This window comes from Neofelis nebulosa, chromosome 14 (assembly GCF_028018385.1).
Source record: "Neofelis nebulosa isolate mNeoNeb1 chromosome 14, mNeoNeb1.pri, whole genome shotgun sequence".
In the NCBI taxonomy this organism is placed as follows: Eukaryota; Metazoa; Chordata; class Mammalia; order Carnivora; family Felidae; genus Neofelis; species Neofelis nebulosa.
The window spans coordinates 66,533,623-66,551,042 of NC_080795.1; the positions used below are offsets into that span (position 1 = coordinate 66,533,623).

At 43.5% G+C, this 17,420-nt stretch overlaps 1 protein-coding gene across 6 annotated transcripts in view; it reads right to left on the reverse strand.

The window, feature by feature from the left end:
• C14H8orf76 (chromosome 14 C8orf76 homolog) overlaps positions 1 to 17,420 on the reverse strand; it is a 37,388-nt gene that overhangs the window by 13,945 nt on the left and 6,023 nt on the right. For 2 of the 6 annotated variants that reach the window (XM_058698986.1, XM_058698987.1), the window contains exons 4-6: positions 12,887 to 13,344; positions 8,657 to 8,789; positions 2,545 to 2,880 (exon numbers count right to left, since the gene is read on the reverse strand). In XM_058698986.1, coding sequence (XP_058554969.1) covers positions 2,683 to 2,880; positions 8,657 to 8,789; positions 12,887 to 13,344 — 789 coding nt within the window. In that variant the 3' untranslated portion in view covers positions 2,545 to 2,682. The other 4 variants (XR_009253457.1, XM_058698989.1, XM_058698990.1 and 1 more) reach the window with 3 other exon arrangements.

Consider the following 17,420-nt stretch of genomic DNA (forward strand, 5'->3'; position numbering starts at 1 on the left):
GAAAAACCAGTGAGCCAGGGCGAAGTGGGCCAAGCCAGACCACACAGAGCCTCACACAGAGGCTTTGTGAAGGAGTTGGGAAATCACTGGATGACTGAAAACAATCTTTGTAAGATCCTTTGGCTCTGTATGAAGACTACAGAGGTGTTAAGAGTATAAAGGATAAAGGACTCTCACCAGCTCGAATACCAGGTATAAACCCCCCCTTGGGAGAAAATGTTGAAGACAGGCCTTTTGGGAATCACAGGAGACAAGAATCACCGTTGGGTCCCACCCCACCCACCTGGAGTGCAGTCACCTCTGTGGTTCACATTTGCTCACCTTCCGAGTGATTCATTCACTGACAAGAGGGTGGGGTGTCTAAATAGGCAGGCCTGAGATTTTTCTTTAGCACAATTGTTGCTCAGTTAACCCTACCCTTCACCATCATCTGTCCTAGAAATCATCAAGATGACTTGGGAGTGATGAAACTCTGAGGTGGCTGGTATTCCTGAGTGCCCTTTCCTGCCCTGTATTACAGCCAAGCATCATAGTGCGGGAAGCTGGCTTCTCACACACATCACCATGTTGCTGCCGGGAACGTGAGGTGAGGCAGGAGTGAGAATGTGGGCGGATTCACGAAGACCACTCAGGCAGTTCAGAACAGCACAGACAGTGGATCTGGGAGGACAGCCAGAGGGCTGAAAGCTAACAGCATGGACAAAGTTAGAAGGACACTAGGATAGAAACAGGAAGCCAAGCCAGGCAGGGAAGAGGGCAATAAAAGAAAGTTTATTTGAGGGAGGGGGAGGGGCACAGAGGGAGAGAGAATCCCAAGTAGGTTTCATGTTGTCAGCACAGATCCCATGAGCCATGAGATCAGGACCTGAGCCGAAATCAAGAGTCAGACGCTTAACTGACTGAACCACTCAGGCGCCCCGAAAAGGGCATCTCTAGGAGGCCCAGACTAACAGGAAGAAGGCGTTTAGCTCCATTGAGAGAAACAGGCAGGGTGCTCTGACGGCCTCAGCACTGTGCTGCATCTTTGGGGTGCAAACAAAGTAAGATGCTTGCCAGTTAATTCAGAAATTCAACCAATATTTAATGAAATGCCGGGTATTCTGCCCTGATATCAATGTAAAAAAGACTGTCCTAAAGTCCATCGTGACAACAGAGCAGGAAGAATCAGTATAGGAGTGAAACAGTAAAGGAGCAGGAAAGAGGGAAACCTACAGCCACCTGGAGGTCAAGACTCCTGGGAAGCTCTAAGGAGGTGGAGACCTGAAAGGTGAACAGAATTAGCCCCATGATGGGGGGTGAGGAGGGGCACCAGACCAAACTGCCAGCGTGAAGGCCTAAAGGCGAAAGCTAAGGCACAGCTGGGGAGCATGGAAGGAGGGAGCCTGGGAGCCAAAGACTATGATGAAGCGTTTGCCAAACCACGGTTCAGCTTGGGCTCTATCCGGAGGGCCGGTCACAGCTAGACCGCTAACTCCCTGAAAGCCAGGGTCTCCACGGCAACCGCACCATGATTGTCACATAACACATAACACAGTGATGGTTCATGACTCCATGAATAGATGGAGGCCAATGGGGAGCTGTTGAGAGGTTTCCATACTTTTTAATGGTTCCTAAAAATCGAAATGTCTACTAATCATACCAATCTTTGGTTTCACATTAGAGAAAAATGACAACTTGCAGTTGCTAGTCAGGCTACTGTACCTACTAAAAGAGCAGCCAAAATAGAAACACAATGAGATGTTTGTCTGTTTTGGAAAGGGGCCTGGAAAGGGGAGAAGCAGCAGGTGGAAGGGAAATCCTGATGACTCCACCTCTTGACCCAGGGCTGGATTCTTTTCCCTCTGCTGAGAATAAAAAGTTGTGCGGGACAACATTTGATGATGTTTTGGTTTCCTATTAAATTCCACTCCCCATAAGGGAGCTCTTGTATCTCAGATGATTCGAGTAAGATGTATCGAAGATGTTAGAGACTGTGACTGTAATTCGTGTGGCTGGAAGGACAGGACCATCACCCTGTGAGACGGTGCTCTGTGGGCCTCGTGATTCTGTGCCATCTCATGAGCAAGGCACCAAATGCCCTTCATTCCAGACCATCTTTTCAATGATGTCTGCATAGCAAACAGCCTTACAAAAGAGACGGTATCGTCCTCTGGAGCGCGAGGCAAGCATGCTGACTACTGCCGGTTAGAGAAGACCTGTGTTTCCTCAGCTCAGGGCTCTTCCCCTGTAATACAGCCCACCCCGTGTGTACTCTTTTGTTTAGGCCCACACGCAAAATCGCAGATCTTGACACACCCTTCTGAGAAATGGTTTACTGCTACATCTCAACATTCTTGTTCTTTCCTGAATTTACCTAAACAATGTGGCCACTTTTACTGCTGATTATAACACAGTTCCTGTTTCTAAAAGACTATAATACCTAAAAGGCTCTTTTATACACTTCCAACAGATATCTTCTAAAGGGGTAATAGGTCTAAGATAAGTGAATGGCAAAAATCTACAAAGAAAACAAACAAAAAATCAAGAAACTGAACACAGTAGAAATAATCTGAAGAGAAGCCGTTTTTATAAAACAAATAATTATTTCAAATCCATTATATTCAATGAATGGCAGTGCATTCTATCTGAAATAAACAAGAACAATTAAAACAGTACAGGATTTTTTTTTTTTTAAAGGGACCACTAAACCAAGATTTGTATCTCTGTATGGAACTGATTTTCAAAGGGACAGAAGTGGTCTTTGATCTTTCTGAACCATTTGTCTTCAAATTCTTTCGAAGATGCAATCACCAAGGCAGTCAGGGCTGTAGGGCCAACACACTTCACCTCTGTGTGAACCTCATCTTTTATTTTTTCTGGGACGATATCTTCTCCCATAACCTGTAGCAGGAGGGAAAAAAAAAACCAAAAACCTGTCCCAATAAAAGGGGCAGCGCGCGCAGAATGGAAGACTATGCTATTCATCAAGGGTAAAGGATTTCATACCAAAAAAAGCAGAATACTTTAGCAGCCAGGGGACAATTCCAACAATTCCAACATATTGAAAAGCTGTTTGTTTAGAAGTAGCGATCCAAGGACCACATGTGTAAAATACCCTGTATTTCTCCTCTTGTCTTCCCGAGTGAACAAATCACTGAACTACTGATGTGGCAGCTATCAGCCTAGAGAGAGCGCCCGGTCAACCTTCTTAAATCAAAGAGCATCTTCTGTTGGCAAGACCGCATCTGCAAGTCCTTCTCCCTCACTGTAAAATAACCAGAAAACAGAGCTGGGGCAGAATACAGCTGCTGGGGGTGGGGTGAGGGCACAGACTCTTCCTCTTAGAAGTTGTCCAAAAAAGTCAAAGACTGTGAACAGTCGAGTAGCAAGCAGCTGGGCCTACCCTTTCCTGACCCAGAAAGACTCAACCCTCGGGAATTGCTGCACATGCCCTCTGAAGGCACAATACTGCTCCCTACTGGTCAGAGTCAGGCCCAGATCTGGTGTTCGCTTCTCCGGTAAGACAAGCAAAAGTTGTGGAAAGCCGGCACCTGAACCCACTAAGTGATCAGCCCATCTTCAGTAAGGACAGTGAACTAAAATTAAGTCCCAATACATTTCATACCACTGGCATGACAGGCTAGGGAGCCACCTGGCAGGGATGCTACAGAAGGAATTTAAGTCACTTGGGATTTGGACTAGATGATGACTAAGTTTCCTGTAAACCCTGAGATCCAGTGTGTTGATGAATACGCAAATTATAATGGATTAGAAGCACATTCAAAGAATCGTTTCCTCTGGCTTTAAATCTTCAAGGGCTACTTATTACTTGAGGCAAGAGCTAATGAGATGAACAGCTTAACCAGGCAACTGTCCACATTTATTAAAGCATTTTGTTTTTGTATTTTAACGTTTCTGACATCAAGAGGTATCTTATAACACAGGTGTGTCATGGTATAAGCGGCATCCTGCTTTTCTTTTGGTGACCCGTCAACGATGCGGCTTACAACTGGTGACTTCTTGGACTCAACGAAACGTAGAACTTTAAAATCTGGGATATAACACCAAACATCTTTTTTTTTTTTTTTTTTAATTAAAAAAAAGATTTGAATAATAGTAATATCCAAATGTGCAATATTCCAAAAAAAGGGATTAGCAGGTACATCATTCACAGGTTCAAAGTATCTGCAAAAATATTTGACCAGGGGCGCCTGGGTGGCTCAGTCGGTTAAGCGTCCGACTTCAGCTCAGGTCACGATCTCGTGGGTCCGTGAGTTCGAGCCCCGCGTCGGGCTCTGAGCTGATGGCTCAGAGACTGGAGCCTGCTTCCGATTCTGTGTCTCCCTCTCTCTCTGCCCCTCCCCCGTTCATGCTCGGTCTCAAAAATAAATAAACTTTAAAAAAAAAATTAAAAAAAAAATTTGACCATATAAAAAAATTTAAACTTCTATATACCAGAAAAACATCATACACTTCAGAAAATACTGCAAAAGGGGCACCTGGGTGGCTCAGTCAGTTAAGCATCTGACTCTTGATTTCAGCTCAGGTTGTGATCTCATGATTCATGGGACCAAGCCCTGCTTTGGGGTTTGTGCAGAGCCTGCTTGGGATTCTCTCTCCCTCTCTGTCCCTCTCCTACTCATACGCTCTCTCTCAAAATAAATAAATAAACACTAAAAAAGAAAAGAAAATACTGCAACATATAAAATGTTAGTAACCCTAGGATAGAGAGCGAGCTCTTAAAAATTAGTAAGAAAAACAGAAACATAGAAGTAGAATAATGAAGAAAAAGCATGACTGGTATTTCACATAATAGAAATGGCCAAACATATGAAACATATGAAAAACTGTTTATCTTAATAGTAATCAAACAAGAGGGGCACCTGGTGGCTCAGTTGGTTAAACATCGACTTCGGCTCAGGTCATGATCTCACGGATCATGGGTTCAAGCCCCGCATAGGGCTCTGTGCTAACAGCTCAGAGCCTGGAGCCTGCTTCGGATTCTGTGTCTCCCTCTCCCTCTGCCCTTCCCCTGCTCATGCTCGGTCTCTCTCTCAAAAATAAATAAAACGTTAAAAACAAAAAAACAGTAATCAAACAAGTAATACTAAAACATGCCATTTTTACCAAACTGAAAATTTCAAGAAGTAATAAATACTACAGAATTGTCTTTAGAGGTATAAAGGATCAACTATTGACAATTTCACATGGTGCAACCTAGTATCTAGGATTGGAGAAGGGAAATCAGTATTCTCATACAGGATATATAAAGTGAACCAACCTTTCTGGATCACAATTTGGAAATGAGCTTCAAGTCTTTAAACTATACTTTAGCCTAGTGATTCTGTTTCTAGTAATCTATTCTAAAAGGGACAAATACATACAATGATTTATTTTGCAAAGACTTATTAAAATAGGTACTTGATATTTGTTAAAAATGTTCAATATAGAGGACTTAAATAAATGATAGCTCACCAAAAGCTATAGTTAGACTACTATCCGGCCATCAAAAAGTACATACTCAAACAGTATTTACAGACACGGGGTCATGATTATGTCACAATGTTAGGTAAAAATAACAGAATATAAAGTGAAAAGTACAATTTGGCAGTTCCTCAAAAAGTTAAACACAGAATCACCACATGACTTAGCAAATTCCACTCCTAGGTATATACCCCAAAGATTTTAAGTCAGGAACTCAAACAGGTACTTGTATGCCAATGTTCATGGCAGTATTATTCACAAGAGCCAAAAGGTGGAAATGATGCAAATGCCCATCAACAGCTGAACGGATAAACAAAACGTGGCACATATGTGCACACAATGGAGTATGATTCAGCCACAAAAAGGAATGAAGTTTTGACACCTGCTACGAATGGATGAACCTGGAAAACATTATGTTAAGTGAAAGAAGCCAGATATAAAAGGGCAAATATTATATGATTCCACTATTTGAAACATCTAGAACAGGCAAATCATAGACACAGAAAGTAGATTTGAGGTCACCAGCTGTCGAAGGGAGGGGGAATGGGAATTATTGCTTAATGGTTACAGAGTTTCTCTTTGGAATGATGAAAAAGTTTTGGAAATAGTGGTGATGGTTGCACAACACTGTGCATGTAAGTACTGAATCGTATACTAAACAATGATTAAGATGGCAAGTTTTAGGTCACGTATATTTTTTTTATCTTAAAAAAGCAGAGAAGGGGAGCTACTACAAAACGAAAGAAACATAAGAGACAGAAGACCAAATACAGTCTGTGGACCTTATATGGATCTTAATTCAAATAAAACAACTCTAAAAAGGAGAAAAAAATAAGAAATGAAAGGACATTTAAGGGCACAGGATCCTACTCATGTCACAAAGTAAAAGAGCACATAGTGAAATGTACATTATAATCCCAATGAGAGCCCAGACACTTGTCTTTTGTAAAAAGCTCCACAGATACTTCACATACGTTGTGCAGATGGAGAACGACCATTCCACTCAGTCCACAGATACATCAAGCACCGCAAAGAATATGAAGATGTTTAAGACATCTTGTAAAGATGCCTTATATTTTGCCTTATAAGGAAATCTAAAACCTAGTTGAAAAGATAAGATATATTCTTGTTTGGTTTTTTTTGGGGGGAGGGGGGCAAAGAGCTATCTATTCAAGGATTCACTCTACCCGAGCTCAGAGGAAGGAGCCATTGCCACAGACAGGGACATTCAGGGAAAGCTTCCTAGAGGACGCGGGACTTCGGTGGGGTCTTTGAGGATGGGAATATAGTAAGTTGGTGGAGATGAGAAAACCCATGACAAGTCTGTTAGATGTGCAGATCAGTCTAAAGGATGTACGAGATTTGCGTAAGGAATTACTAGATCCTAGGTTTGGGGTTACTCTCTGGAAGGCGCCTAAATCAGACCTGACCTCTGAGGTGATGGTGGAGACAACTTCAGTTTTTGGGCATCTGGTAACGCGTTCAAAGCAATGCTGTGAGGTAAACCTGGTAGCAGCAATGTCTGAGACAGATCCGAGGGGAGAAAGCAAGGAAGCGAGGAGAGATGAACCAGGAGGTCACTGTGAGCCAAGCACCAGGTGACAGGGATGAGGGTGCTGGCGGTGCCAGAGAAACGAAAGGTGACCTGAAGGAAGGGTGGGCCGAGTGCCCCCTAGAGGTGAGACTGGAGAAGACAAGGCCCACAGCTGGTGGGGTCCCAGGTCTGGGTAAAAGAAGAATGACAGACAGGACTGATGAAAAGAATGAAGTGTGGAACGCAGAGCTGGTTCTCTCCAACTCCTCTCTGCTTGGTACTGACAGAAGACTGACTGGAAAGTGTTTTGATGAGCAGCTCCACTTTAGACACTTTGTCCTTGAAATGACAGGAGGATATCAGCGCTTTCAGATTAATACTCAGTAGGTAACTAGTCTGAGTGTTTAAGATGGGACCAGGGACACAGAGTGGAGGGTAATCAACCAGGAGGTGACAGCTAAAACCGTGAGTGGGGTTAGGACTTCTGTGGGAGACAGGCAGAGAGGAGAGAGACCTAAGTGGAACCTCAGAGAATGTTGGTACTTAAGACACAAAGGAAACCAGAAGTCCCAAGAGGCAGAGGAATATCAAGAATTCAGGAGAAAACCAGACTGGTGTGGCCTCTGGAAGTAAAGAGAAGAGGGAACAAAAAGTGAGTGGTCAGTAGGTATAAACACCCCAGAAAGATGAAGGAAAACAAAGAGCAAGGAAAGGCTACAGTAAACTTAGGAGGGACAGGCTACCCGCACACATCTGTGGGCTCAAGGAGAAGGGCCCATGGAAGGGGAAAGGTTGAAAAAGGCTCAGAGAGAACAGATAGAGGGGCGTGGTCCCACCAGAGGGAAAACAGGGTCCAAGTGGGGGCTTAGCTTGGAGAAGGAGGGAGCCTGGCAATCTAGATATGCAGTAAGTGTTTCTTGAAAGAAAGACATTAAGGATGGATATGGGTAGAAGTTCTTTCATGGGATGAGTACCTGAACTGTCCATTTCAATTTCATACTAAAGGGAACTAGTGTGAATAACTTGAATACAAACACAGATAATCTCCAAATTCTATCTTAAGAAATTTCAACATCATATTTTAAAAAAAGCTAATGAAGTTTAAAAAAAAAAACAACAACCCTGACATTTGAATTTCTCAACTATCGAGGTAGTAGGAAGGTGGAGCAGAAAGAAAATGGACTTGTAGCCGGATGGGCTTCAGTCTAGCTCTGCCGCTTAAAATCTGGCCTTAGGCAGGTCCCAACCTGTCCCAACAGGTGTCACTCCCAGCTCCACCTGTCCCATAGGCCATTAAGAGTGTCAGGAGAACAAACGGAGGTAAAAATGCGCAGAAATGCTGCCAAGAATGTCAATATTCATTCGTTTAAACAGCACTCAAAAAACAATTTGGGGGCATTTATGGTGTTCAGGCAGGCATGTACTAACAAGCACCAACAAGAAAATGAAACTGAGCCCTTGCTTCTAGCATGCTGCAGGAGAAAGATGACGAAGAGGCCGCTTTCCGGGATTAAGTGATCAAACGGCATGTAAAGCAGGGAGAAAGGGTCCTTTTAGATGAGATTTGGCTGTTTTTTTAAAAAACGGTACCAGAGCCAGGAAAAATACCTCTGATGCCTCGGTTCACATAAAGCCCTAGGGGTTTATGCGAACACTCACCTCAGCTATCAACAGCAAAGTGTCTTCTTTGAAGCCGAACTCTTTCATTTTATCTTCAATTTCCTGCTGAGTCCTTAAATTCCTCTCCAAAGCAAACGAGGTTTGCTGAGACTGGGTGAGCTGAAGCAAAAGCCTGAAAAACAGAAGTCCCAACGTGTGGGCACAGGTAAGGGAAAGCAGTGAGGGAATGTTCCCAGAGAGCACAGGCATGCTGCCGGATGGGAGTCCTACCAGGCTTGGAATGCACTCGCCTTCATTTGAATCCTTAAAGCTTCTTACTTGAGCAAACTGCCTTGGAGAGTCATCTTTTCTAAAATTCGCAGACTAAAGCTTCTCAAAGAAATCTTTAGAAAGCGAAACCTCAAAGGGCTTCCTGTAGGAGTCAAGTGATTGAAAGCACAAACAATTTGGAGTGAAAAGGACAAGCTTCCCAATCAAAGGCTCCTCCCCACAAAGTGCTGGGATGTGTTCCTTTGAAGTCAGTGTTCTGTGACCCTTCAATCTCCCAGAACCCACAGCAACTTGACCTCAAGGACTAATTAGATTCTCCAGTGTACTTCAATTACCCAAAGCAGGGTCAAATCTCTGATGAGCCTCTGGTGACCACTTTGCAACTGTCTCACTGCTAACTTTCCCATCATGATCATAATCTGGTCTTCTCTTTCCTCCTCCCTCCTGTCCTCCCACGTGGCCCCTTCTCTTCATTGTTTTTTATTATTTATTTATTAAAATTTTTTTAGACAACATATCCCCTCTTCTTTAAAAAAATTTTTTTATGTTTATTTACTTATTTTGAGAGAAAGAGAGCACAAGCATGGGAGGAGCAGAGAGAGAGAGAGAGAGAAAGAGACAGAATCCCAAGCAGGTTCTACACTGTCAGCACAGAGCCTAAAGCAGAGCCTGATCTCACGAACTGAGAGATCATGACCTGAGCCAAAATCAAGAGCCAGGCTCCACTGAGCCACCCAGGTGCCCCACTTCATTGTTTTTTTAATTTTTTTTTTTTTAACATTTATTTATTTTTGAGACAGAGAGAGACAGAGCATGAACGGGGGAGGGGCAGAGAGAGAGGGAGACACAGAATCCGAAGCAGGCTCCAGGCTCTGAGCTGTCAGCCCAGAGCCCGACGCGGGGCTCGAACTCACAGACCGTGAGATCGTGACCTGAGCTGAAGTCGGATGCTCAACCGACTGAGCCACCCACGCGCCCCATTCATTGTTTTTTAAAATATTGAATGTGTAGATTTTTCCAGTTCCCCTCAAGCCTGACTGGTCCCTACTGCTATTCCCAGAAGCATTCAGCTCTCCTGTTTGTTCATTTCAGGTCTTAAAGAATGGACCACTCACTACTCTAAGCATTAGGAGAAACTGGTGAGCACAACAGACAGGTGCCCATTCCATGGAACGGAAGACGAGAGATCACAAATAAATAAGACGATTTTAGGCAGTGAAGGAAGGCTTTTCTGAGTTACCACTCAAGCTAAGACCCAAATAATGAGCCAGCCACAAGAATATCTGGGGGAAGGAGCCCTGACACATGCATTAGCTTGATGTGTTTGAAAACCTTGGAGATCACTGTGGCTAGACCAGAGAGAAGAAAACTAGTGAATGAGAAGAAAGGCAAGGCCAATTCCATAACATTTCGCAGCCCGTGGAAAGCACCACAGCATTTACCTAGGTGCAGCAGGAGGTCACTGGAGAGTGTGGTGAAGAGCATGCCTTGACCGACATTCCCCTGACTCACTCAAACCTGCTTACGGTACCAACTGGCCTCTGGAAGCATGGACATTTGTGACTCCTTTGATCTCTTATGTACTTGCTTTCTCCCTCTTGCTCCTGAAAGTACTCGCAAATACAACCTACGTTCGCTCCTTCGTGTCATGTTTGTTTAGCCCTCTGCCATCTGCCTTGTCACCCATCACTACTGAAGCTGCCTTCTCAAAGGCCACAAATGACCTCCTCAGTGTCAAGTCTCCTCAGAGGCCTTCAGACCTGACTCCTCACCATCATCCGGTTGCTAATCTCCTTCATCTCTAGCTCCCTTCTTCTGAGCTCAACTCCTCCTGGTGAAAAGCTCCAGTTGGGTGTCCTACTGGCACCTGAATCTCAGCACATTAAACCAAAATCTTAATTCCATCCTCAGTCTGCTCTGCTCTTCCTCCTGTGTGTTGTGTCTCAGCAGAAGGTGCCACCACCTACCCATCTACCCAAGGTAGAGTCTTGACTCGTCTTGGACTCCTCCGCTCCCCTCTTCCCTCCGTCTTTCCCACAGCCTCAGCTGGTCCCCAAGTCCTGTCTATTCCTTCCTGCAGTGATGCTCATTTCCTCTTCTTACCACTGCACTGTCCCAGGTCAGGTCCTCACTGCCACCCACTGATGACGCCACAGTTCCTTCACGGCATCCCAGGATCCCAACTCCTTCTTCTAATACATCCTCCAGCCACCAGATTCGCTCTTGAAATCACAGCTCTTGTCACACCACTTGGGACATTTAAAACTTTCAAATACTACTCAGGCCTTCAGCTTAAGAACCAAATCCTTTAAGATGACATTTAACATCTTATGCCAGTAGAAGTACAACCTTTACCAAATGCTCACCACGCAGTGTGCACTATACCAAGTCCTTCAGACGCTCACTCTCACAACCCCACGAAGAAGGCATTTCCCCATTTCTCCACGAAGGTGAAGATGAAGAAACCGGAGGTCCGAGAGTTTAATTTGTGCGAGGTCAGACAGCTGACAAGTAGAGGAGTCCAGATTCGTTCACTCAGTAACAATTTATTAGGTCCTTACAATGAGCTCTGCCCCCAAAACCCCTCCCCCTCCCCCTCCCCCTCCATCTCCCCCTCCTCACTATGCCATCCCGGGCTCGCTGTCTCCAGCCTGCCTCTCCGGCTCCACCATCAATGCTCTGTCACCGCAGCAGACCGCGTGACCACACTGTGCCACACAGTGCTTCCACCCCATGGACCCCCTTTCTTTCTCTTTACCCAGCGTGCCTCTTCTCAGCTGGGGAATATTGCACGGAGTCGGCAAGATACCCTGGAAAGAACACAAGCTCTGGGGTCAGAGGCCTGGGTCAAGGTCACGGCAGCACTTCATAGCTATGCCACTCTGGGCAGAATTCTACATTAGTCTCCTAGTCTCCAGGGTGGGAATCCAACACCCGCCCTGGGCAGTGGTGCGCACGGACGCGAAACAGCGTATGCGAACCACGTGGTACCCATTTCTCTGTACAGCTGACCGAGGTCCCCAGAAACATTCAGCAGAGGCGTCACTGCCCCTGCAAAGGCTTCCTTCTTCCTGCTACACCGAACCGCTCCCGTCGCCGGCCCGCAAGGTTCTGCTCACACTACTGACACCCCGTTAGTGCCTGTGCCACCTGTCACTGACGATACAGTGTTTCCCTCAGCACAGCACACAGCGAGTGGTGGAAAGAAAGGGCCTCTTTCTTTAACAATCTTTATGATCCCAGCCTCAGGCAGGTGCCTGGCACACCACTGTCATTCAATGCACTTCTGAATTAAAAGTAACATAGTCAAGACTATAAATCTGCTGAATAAAGTTTAAAATCTGCCAAACAGATACACTTCTCAGTAAGCCTCACTGTTAATCGGTATTTCTTGAATTCTCCAGAGTTAAAAATAACAACAACAACCACACCACTCTGTTTTTTGGCACCGTTTGAGACTTCCGCAAATCTGTTTCTCTCATAAATTACAGAATTGGTAAAGTGTATGCTCCCCTTTCCCTTAAACTCTTATTACTATGGATTTAAAGTGTTCAGAGTACCTAAACCATGGGAATTCTCTGCAGAATGAGTTAAATACTGTTTATTCATATTATTAATAGTGATTCAAACACAAGAGCAGATTTTTTTTGTCTGCAGATGTCTGTGGAACCTCCCGGTGAAAAATTCCTGGTTTAAAATACCTCTTCCCCTTTGTCAATGTTTTATACATTTAATTTTCTTTTCTTAATTTTACTGTTTTATAGCTTTAACATTTTATCTTGAGTAATGATACAAATCATATTCTCGAGCAAATATAGGCTTGTATCTAAATCTTACATACTAAAAGGACAAGTTCAAAAGATTCACCTAGACTATAGGAAAAAAATCTCAAAAATCTACCAAATGTCCCGCCTAGAACTTTCTGAAGCTTAAAATTAAAAAATAATACCTTTACTCTAGGCTCAGTACCATGTGGTGTTTAATCTATTCTTCATTTACCTGGTTCGTATAAAAGAGGCACACGCTTTCAACTGAGTCTCTAGCAACACTGCTTCTCTCTTTTCTGCCACACAGTTCTGAATATTTTTCAGAGCTTTCTCATTCTTCTGGTTATTACTGCTGCTTGCTTCCACAGAAAACACAGGGCTCTCAGGCAACGTTTCAGGAAAACACAAAAGACAGTCTTTTCCTGAGTGTGTAAAGGAGGATTTGATGGTTTTGTCACTGGAGGTAAAACCGTCCTGTTTTTGAGATGACGCACACAATGTTGACAGAGCTGGCCCCAGACGCAGGTAAGCCTCCGCCAATTTGCCCCAGTTCCAAGGATCAAAAGGATGCAAAGAAATCAGTTTCTGTAGGCAGAGGATTGTTTTCTCCAAGTTCTGCAGACTTGAACAAATAGCAAATTGGAGGTAGAGCACAGTGGTTAAATGGTCTGTATTAGTTGCTTTATTTTCCTAGGGAGAAAAAAAAAGTTAAAAACCTTATTATTTTTTTAAGATTCTATTTTTAAGTAATCTCTACACCCCATGTGAGGCCCAAACCACAAGCTCCACTGACTGAGCCAGCCAGGTGCCCCCAAAGTTAAAAACTTGAAACAGCAGAATCTTTTCCATGTGAAAATGCAGATGCCTAAAAACCCAAGTTGCATATGTTGTAAATCAGAAATATCTTTCAGCAGCTACAGAAGGAGAGAGAACGAAGTTTGAAGTTGTAAACGTAGAGAAACATATACTACCTACCAATAACCATCAGAAATTCCCATTCTTGTCATAACCATAACATAATTCCCGGGACAACGTCCTGACAAAATTCAGCATCAAAAACATAAATGTCAGTTTATCTGACATTTTATTGTCTTCTGACAATAAACTTCAATTTATTCTATCTGACAATAAATTGCCAGATAAACTTCTGACAGTTTATCTGAAGTTTTATTGTAATCTTTATTGTCTTCAGCCAGGTAGCTGAAAGACCCAAGCCAACTTTTTTGTACCCTGGGCTAATGGTTCCATTTTAATATTCCAGGCTTTCTAAAACTCCAAATGGTAATTTCCTTGAGGATTCGAATGGATTCCATTTCCAAATCTGACTTGGCTTAGACATCTTAAACAGGATAGCCCTGAAGCTCTCAGTGCTTCATGATGCGTCATAATTGAATCCAAATGCCGTCCCTGGTAACTATTACGAAGGTCAATTATTTTTGGCCAGAAGGGGTTGCCTGGTTTCCTTCTGATCAGAAAATCCTTTTCAAGTCTCTTTAACCAGAGTTACCACCTCTTGCCCAACTTGCCATATGGCAAAAGCCCTGTGGGTTAGGGAAAACAGGCTTCTTTTTCTAAGTTAAAGTCTATAAAGAGCAGATGGCAGACTAAAATTACCTTTCAGTTAACTTTAAGTCTAAAGAAAACCTGGTCCTACTATAGCCTCCGGATCAAGCTCCTGCAAAGAATTACACTGAGCAAGAAATACAAGTAAAACTACCCAGTATGCAGACTGAAGAAACAGGCCAGAGAGGGAAAGCTTCGGGAGGATTCTAAATATTTACACATTATGTGAGAATATAGAAAATAAAGCTCCATGCAACCTATTTAGTGATACTGCACCTTCTCGGTGACAGAATACATTTGGTTTTATTACCATTGCTTAGTATTCTGTCCTTCCTAAACATTAGGTTCCATTTTTTTTTTTTTTTTTTTACTTTTTAAAACTCATCTATTTCAACCTTAGTCCTGACCACACATAAAATTCTTTCCTAAAGTTTTCCTTCAGAAACTTCTACAATTTTCTTTGCCTTTTTTACTGTAAGCTTTATTTTAATTCCAGTTGGTTAACATACAGTGTTGTATTAGTTTCAGGAGTACATCACCCTGTGCTCATCACAAGTGCATTCCTTAATCCCCTTCATCTATCTCACCCATCGCCCACCCCTCCCCTCTGATAACTATCAGATTGTTCTCTATAATTAAGAGTCTGGTTTTTGTTTTGACTCTTTTTTTCTCCCCCAAAGGTTTTAGTGTTCAATGCTGCATTCCTAACAGAGAACATAGCACCTCAGAACTAACAGATGTTTTTGTTTTTTTTGTTTTTTTTTTTTTTTAATTTATTTTTGGGACAGAGAGAGACAGAGCATGAACGGGGGAGGGGCAGAGAGAGAGGGAGACACAGAATCGGAAAACAGGCTCCAGGCTCCGAGCCATCAGCCCAGAGCCTGACGCGGGGCTCGAACTCACGGACCGCGAGATCGTGACCTGGCTGAAGTCGGACGCTTAACCGACTGCGCCACCCAGGCGCCCCGAACTAACAGATGTTTTAACTAAGTAATATGTCTTCATGTCTTCTATGTATAAGGTGAGCAAGAGACTTTGAGAGAAGCTACCTTTCTTCTACAAGTAGTCTAAGTGCTTTATGCTGTTTAATAATATTTCATATTAAGAATGTATGTTGGGGTAGAGGCTGTTACATACAAACCATGGTTTTGATGGGAGAGTTGTTATAGCACAGGTAGTAAATAACTCTCTGGAAATTAAATTCCATTTAAATGACTGTATGGGGGTACCTGGGTGGCTCAGTCGGTTAAGTGTCCAACTTTTCATCTCAACTCAGGTCCTTTTTTTTTTTTTTTTTTAATGTTTATTTATTTTTGAGAGAGAACACGAGAGAGCGAGAGCAGGGGAGGGGCAAAGAGAGAGGGAGACACAGAATCCGAAGTAGACTCCAGGCTCTGAGCTGTCAGAACAGAGCCCGATGTGGGGCTTGAACTCACAAACTATGAAACTGTGACCTGATCTGAAGTCAGACGCTTAACTGACTAAGCCACTCGGGTGCCCTGTCAGCTCAGGTCTTGATTTCAGGGTCCTGAGCCCCACACTGGGCTCCATACAAGCTGGATATAAAGTCTACTTTTTTTTTTTTTTTTTTCTAGAGAGAGAGAGAGATACACACAGTAAGAGAGAGGATCCCAAGCAAGCTCCACACTCAGCATGGAGCCCGACTCAGGGCTCGATCTCACAAACCGCAAGATCATGATCTCAGCCGAAATCAAGAGTTGGATGTTTAACTGACTGGGCCGCCCAGGCCCACCTGGGCGTGAAACCTGCTTTAAATTAATTAATTAATTAATTAAATAAAAATAAATGACTTTGTGTGATTTTTCCAGAATAATGCAACTCCTTCTGAAATGCAATAATGATGAAGACAGTTAATATTTATTGAGTCCTAACATGTACCAGGTACTATTCTAAGTGCTTTACTCATTTAATCCTCATGATGATCCTTTCAATTTTTTTTTTTTTTTAACATTTAATTATTTTTGAGAGACAGAGAGAGGCAGAGTATGAACAGGAAAGAGGCAGAGAGAGAAGTGTCCAACTTCTGTCCAACAGAATCCGAAGCGGGCTCCAGGCTCCGAGATGTCAGCACAGAGCCTGACGCGGGGCCCGAACTCACAAACCGTGAGATCATGACCTGAGCCAAAGTCGGATGCTCAACCAAATGAGCCACCCAGGCGCCCCACATGATGATCCTTTAAAATAGATTCCATTATTATCCCCATCTTATAGATGAGGCAACTGAGTCCCAACAGAAAAGTTAGAGAACCTGCCTGAAGTCACCCAGCTAGTAAGCAGCAGAGCTACAAGTCACACTAGAAGTCACAGAATAAAGGGCTCTTTCCCTCTCTCTTTCTATTTATCTAAAGTAGACTTCATGCCCAGCATGGAGCCCAATGCAAGGCTTGAGCTCACGACCCTGAGATCAAGACCTGAGCTGGATCAAGAGTTGGATGTTTAACTGACTAAGCCACCCAGGTGCCTCAAGGGTACTTTCCAAGAGCAGACATGTGTTTACTTGGTGAACAGTATATGCACAAGGTATTTATATGCTCTATCTGTAACCTTAGCATTGAACCTAGAGCCAGGCACGGGGTGGGACTGAAATACATGTTTGTAGAGTGCAGAAATTTATTTATTTATTTTTAATGTTTAGTCATTTTTGAAAAAGAGATAGCATGAGCAGGGGAGGGGCAGAGAGAATGGGAGACACAGAACTGGAAGCAGGCTCCAAGCTCTGCACTGTCAGCACAGAGCCTGACATGAGACTAGAACTCCAAGTTGTGAGGTCATGACCTGAGCCGAAGTTGGACACTTAACTGACTAAGCCACCCGGGTGCCCAAGAGTGCATAAATTTTAAAAAGAGTCATTTACCATCAGAAAGCAATGTCCTTACCACAGCTTATCACATGAGTACATCAGCTATTCTAAAATGTTTAAATTATTTAAATAAGAAATAAGAAAATATAAATAAAATCCATTACAAATTCTGTCCAAAAATCATTAAGAAGAGAAGTGAATTAGAAGTTGTGAGCATGAAGGGTGCCTGGGTGGCTCAGTTGCTTAAGTGTCCAACTTCGGCTCAGGTCATGATCTCATGGTTCGTGACTTCGAGCCCTGTGTCGGGCTCTGTGTTGACAGCTCAGAGCCTGGAGCCTGACTTCAGACTCTGTGTCTCCCTTTCTCTCTGCCCCTCCCCAGC